This window comes from Alosa pseudoharengus, unplaced genomic scaffold (assembly GCF_046254945.1).
Source record: "Alosa pseudoharengus isolate Yale_2024_CS ecotype anadromous, Long Island Sound unplaced genomic scaffold, YU_APseudo_1.1 YU_APseudo_1.1_scf_4, whole genome shotgun sequence".
In the NCBI taxonomy this organism is placed as follows: domain Eukaryota; kingdom Metazoa; phylum Chordata; class Actinopteri; order Clupeiformes; family Clupeidae; genus Alosa; species Alosa pseudoharengus.
In genome coordinates, this window is record NW_027468774.1 from 1468673 (window position 1) to 1473736 (window position 5064).

At 42.1% G+C, this 5064-nt stretch overlaps 1 protein-coding gene across 1 annotated transcript; it reads left to right on the plus strand.

Moving 5' to 3' along the window:
• The first annotated feature begins 395 nt into the window (after positions 1–395).
• Positions 396–3995, plus strand: LOC143102096 (G2/M phase-specific E3 ubiquitin-protein ligase-like). The gene is made up of 6 exons (XM_076265484.1): positions 396–409; positions 703–1019; positions 1851–2032; positions 2297–2466; positions 2876–3090; positions 3754–3995. Exons 1-6 carry the CDS (start codon positions 396–398, stop codon positions 3993–3995), a joined length of 1140 nt encoding a protein of 379 aa, XP_076121599.1.
• Positions 3996–5064: the final 1069 nt, after the last annotated feature.

Consider the following 5064-nt stretch of genomic DNA (forward strand, 5'->3'; position numbering starts at 1 on the left):
ATGAACCCCCTGCTCCCCCTCGTGCTCAAGGCCAAGATGAACGCCTTGGTCCCCCTCGTGCTCAAGGCCAAGATGAACGCCTTGGTCCCCCTCGTGCTCAAGGCCAAGATGAACCCCCTGGTCCCCCTCGTGCTCAAGGCCAAGATGAACGCCTTGGTCCCCCTCGTGCTCAAGGCCAAGATGAACCCCCTGGTCCCCCTCGTGCTCAAGGCCAAGATGAACGCCTTGGTCCCCCTCGTGCTCAAGGCCAAGATGAACCCCCTGGTCCCTCTCGTGCTCAAGGTCATCCATTAACAAATAATGGCAGCAATTATGGGGCATACATCAACCTCATCAGTGTTTTGTCAACGGACGAAGAGGAGGATGAGGATCTGTGTGCAGCCATTGCAGCTAGCATGGAAGACCAGAAGTAAGTGTGTTCTATCTGTCTTACGTTTCACATACATTTCATTGTATGCATGAAATTTCGTTTGGTTCTAAAAATCTTTCAAATACCATTATGAACAGTCTAACAAACAACTTGGGGCCATGGGTTACTACTACACTCAACACATTTCTCCCACCTAAATCCAAAGAACCCTATAGAGCTCAACAGTCCCGCCCACAACCCGAGAGAGCGTATGTTCCGGATGTCTCCAATCGACGTCTGGAAAAAAATGTATCTTAAGAGTTTTAGACCATGCCTAACTCTGTTTTTTACAGACACGGCAAGACGGATGTTCCTATCCAGGTCATCTTAGAAGAACTTGCCTCCAAAATTGATTATTCACATCCCTCGAAATTCAACATAAATAGGAGCAACGTCCTTGATGGTGCCTTTCGTGGATTTCGGAGAAAGACCTATGACCCCAAGAACTGCATATCAGTCCGTTTTTCGGATGACCGGGGGATGAATGAGGAAGCCGTGGACCTGGGAGGGCCAAGACGGGAATTCCTCCGACTCCTTTTAGAATCCTTGGCCCGGTCCAGAATGTTTGAAGGGGTGGATGGCCATCTTAATCTTGCCCTGGATTGCACAGGTTTGTGATGCATATTTGGGCTATATGTGCACTGTTTTAAATAGTTTGCTGTTGTTAGATTAATAAATGACAGCCCATATTTGTCAGCTACTATGCTGTCCGAACCAGAACTTTAGAACAGGGGTTCTCAAACTTTTGTGGGCCGGGGACCCCTCATGGAGTGGAAAATTCTCCCAAGGACCCCTCATAATCACAACACATAAAACTTAAGTTAATCATGTAGCTGTATAGCCTTTTATTCTGTTAGATGCTTATGTTATATGTATTCTAAAAACATAGAGTGCTAATACCACAACGGTCATGTTAGCAAACTTTGACAGTATGTAGGATTTTTTAATTTTTTTAAAGGATTGTTGTTTCTTTGTCAAATGTAGGCCTATTGTGTTGAACACATAGTGTTTGCTTCACATAACTTTCATTTGTTGGCGGTTAATTAATAGTATTGATGTAACGTATCAGCAGATCAATTGGGCAAATACTGATACTGTAGCATTTTTCGCCATATAAGACAATTTCATATTTTGTAGTAAACTTCACTACCATTGTGTAATGATGCTGCTATTATGCTTAGCCCAAAACCATGAGAAATTGTGGTCTATCACTTATGGTAAACTACTGACTGTACTTGTACTTCATTTGGCCCCTGGCAGTTGGGTTGAGCCCTTGAGTGGCCCAAGGTTTCTTCCTAAATAACTACCAAGAGGGTTTTTCCTTGCCCCTGCTACTCTTGGGTGTTACTTGTAACATCTGTTTAGTGGCGCGAGACAATTGTATTGTATTTGCCTCTGTACAAATATAATTGAATTCAATTCAATGTTCTATTTCATGTAGCTGTCCGAGAGGACCAGTATTTCTTGGCCGGCAGGGCTATTTCTGTCTGCCTTGTCCACGGAGGTCCACCACCCTGCTTCCTCTCCAGGACATTATTTGAGGCAATCGCAGAGGACCCTCAACAATGCAGGCCAGTGTTGAACGATGTGGTAGACTGTGATCTGCGCCAAAAAATTGAACAGGTTTGTTCAAAGCAGTGCTGGATAATAATGGTCAGGGTTTCTGCAGAGTCTTTAAAGTCTAAGAATGAAAAATGTGAGTTAAAGGCTTTAAAAAGTGTTAAATATATTAACATATTATTAATTTGATATAAAATACATTTAGGATAGGTGTTACATTGGTCTGTGTAGTGAATTATATGCTGTAATTGCTTGTCACTTATCTGTACTTGGGATAACTCTGATGAAACTCTTATTTTAACAACTACTTTTTTGTTATTGTTTAAGATTTCTGAGTCAAAAACACTCAGTGAACTTCAGAGTGCCATAGAGCCCATGATTGACTATTTGGCAAATGCCGGATGCCTGCACAGCATTGAATTAACGGCCAAGGATCAGTTGGTTGCAGACATTTTGCATTTCCAAGTAATACAGCGCGTACAAGGACCTTTTGAAAGGTATTCTTTAATTAATTGAATGGACTACTCTACAAGTTGTACAGATCTTGTGCTATATCAACTTCTTTTAAAGGTGCACTATGAGTGTCTGCATGGTTTCAGGGTAGGGGGTGGGGTTTAGGGTGGGACTTTTTCCGCGTTTCCCAACCGTCTTGTCAGTGATTGGCTGAAATTTGGTTTGTTATATTTTGGTGCACAGCCTGTGATTTCATTGAAATGAATGAAAAAAACTACTAAAATGGGTAGAATAAGGTGAATACAAGATGTGGTTACCATCCTCTGTTTGCCACCTAGTTGTTAGTGAGTCAATTGAGTCAAATTGAAGATAATTTAATTTAACAATTTAACTCTGTTTAAACATAGTATGAACTGATAATGCAGTAAGGATAATATAATTCTGTCTTCACAGGTTCAGAGAAGGCCTCAGGACACTTGGGGTACTTCAAAAGTTACAAATGAATCCTGAGTCTTTCAGTGGAGTCCTATGCCACAGCAAAAGTGACTTGACAAGTGAGGTGATGGACAGACTGTTCAGCGTAAAATTGTCAACACCTGGAAGCAATCGAATGGCCACAGAATCCAATGTCGTGGCATTTTGGAGAGATTTTTTGCAGGACGCAGAAGGTAGGTAGCTCAAGTTTTCAGGTGCTGTCGATAGGTATAAGAATTACCGAATTTTGGGCAACGCAGATCAAATAGCGAAACGGCAGCCAATGCTAACTGATGAGGGCATTAAAGTTTTGTTTTCATATGCCCGCATCTTTTAGCATTAGCTGCAAGTTTGCATATTCGGTCTACGTTGTACCAAATGCTGCTGTTCTGTTACCTACCGATAGCACTCCATAGCCTCAAAGAACAGGGTTATGGACTGATTGACTCTGGATTCGTCCTTTAATTCACTTAAAAATGTGATGGAAAAAGGACTTATATATTGGGGTATCACACATATTTTAGCTCATGATGGATATGGGGAGCTCTTTACATTACATTACATTACATTTAGCAGGCACTTCTTGACCAAAGTGACTTACATATGTCAGCTATATTACAAGGGATCACACTGTCCCCGGAGCAACTTGGGGTTAAGTGCCTTGCTCACTCTTTAGTTTTCACTCGTGGTTCTTACTTCATCATTACATTGACATTTCTAAAAATTTGTAAAGATGGCTTGAAAATTAAGATATAGAAAACTTCCAGTGTACAGTTTCATGTGACTTCTGATATGATGACTCAACCATTGTAGTACTAATGTTGCAATTGCAAATTGTCTTTTTTTTCTCTCTCCAGAGGAATCAGGAGAGAGCCCTACATTACACGACATTCTCCAGTTCGCAACTGGATCGAATGAAGTTCCCCCTATTGGATTTTCGCCACAGCCTTCCATTGAGTTCTTACACGAAGGGGGGAAATATCCTATAGCAAACACGTGTGTAAATTGTCTACGATTGCCGATCCATACCAACTATGATTCCTTTAGGGAGGCCATGGACTTTGGAATCCGCAACACCCAAGGCTTTGGCATGGCATAAAACCAGAAAATTCACATACTTCTTACATAGATATTATTCAGTGTTCCTTGAGTTAAATTCTTCCGTTCAACATCATGGGAACGATAGAAGGGGGGTGGGGGTATTTAGGTCACTACTGTTTTTTTAAATAGGCCTACATGTTTTCTTTTCTGTTGAATAATCAGCACATTCAGTGTTGTGTGTGTTCTACCGTTGGTTGGACGATGGAAACTGCAGTTATGTGTGGTTTGGTGTGTGTGTGTGTGTGTGTGGGGGGGGGGGGGGGTCACTTTGTTACCGTCATAGCCATTTATGAAATAAAAACAAATGTTTGTAAACTTATGAAGACTTTTAATAACACAGTGAACCTGAACACAGACATTTACCTTAAAGGCAGATAAGTCAAGCCTGTGATCTTTTGCCTATGCACCCTATAGCATTTACCTTAAAGGCATATAGGGCAAGCCTGTGATCTTTGCCTAAGCACCCTATAGTTAAGTAAAAGGTGGCAGGTGACAGCCCTCTCTAGTCATCTCTAAGAAATTGACCAGTGTAATGAAAAGGTTTATCCCAAAGTTTCCATCTTCACTTAGAGGATTAATGAGCTGTTGAATCTCTGTCATGGTTAAGTGGGTAACCTCAAAAATGTTGTCAGGGACTGAAATGCCTTGCAAATCTGTAGGGCTTGCTGTTGCACCATCAGCTGTTTCATCTAGAGGTTCCAGCACGCCGTTGACCCCTGTGACATCTTGTCCAATGTGTGATATAATGCCCCTGAACCACAGCTGCAGTGGTGTCCTGCTGTTCTCTGTAGACAGGCCGTGGTTATTCCACTGACTCCGGAACTGTCTTACGGACCTCTGAATACGTGGTAAGAACACATAGTGTAGTGCAAACAAGTGTAGTTCTGATAGTGAGTCCAGTACGTTCTGCGTTTCCATAAATGTAAACAGGTCAGCATAAAAGTATGACACAACGCGGTTTAACTCTGCCCAAAGTCTTTCTATGCGTTGGTTGTGCACACTGCGACCTACAATTATGCTTCTCCTGTGGGATCCTCGCATTCGAAGCATGAACCGCGCAACCTCCA

Coding starts and splice junctions, on each gene's coding strand:
- LOC143102096 (XM_076265484.1), top strand. Junction 2,033..2,296: donor TGCGCCAAAAAATTGAACAG/GTTTGTTCAAAG, acceptor TTATTGTTTAAG/ATTTCTGAGTCAAAAACACT. Junction 3,091..3,753: donor TTTTTTGCAGGACGCAGAAG/GTAGGTAGCTCA, acceptor TTCTCTCTCCAG/AGGAATCAGGAGAGAGCCCT.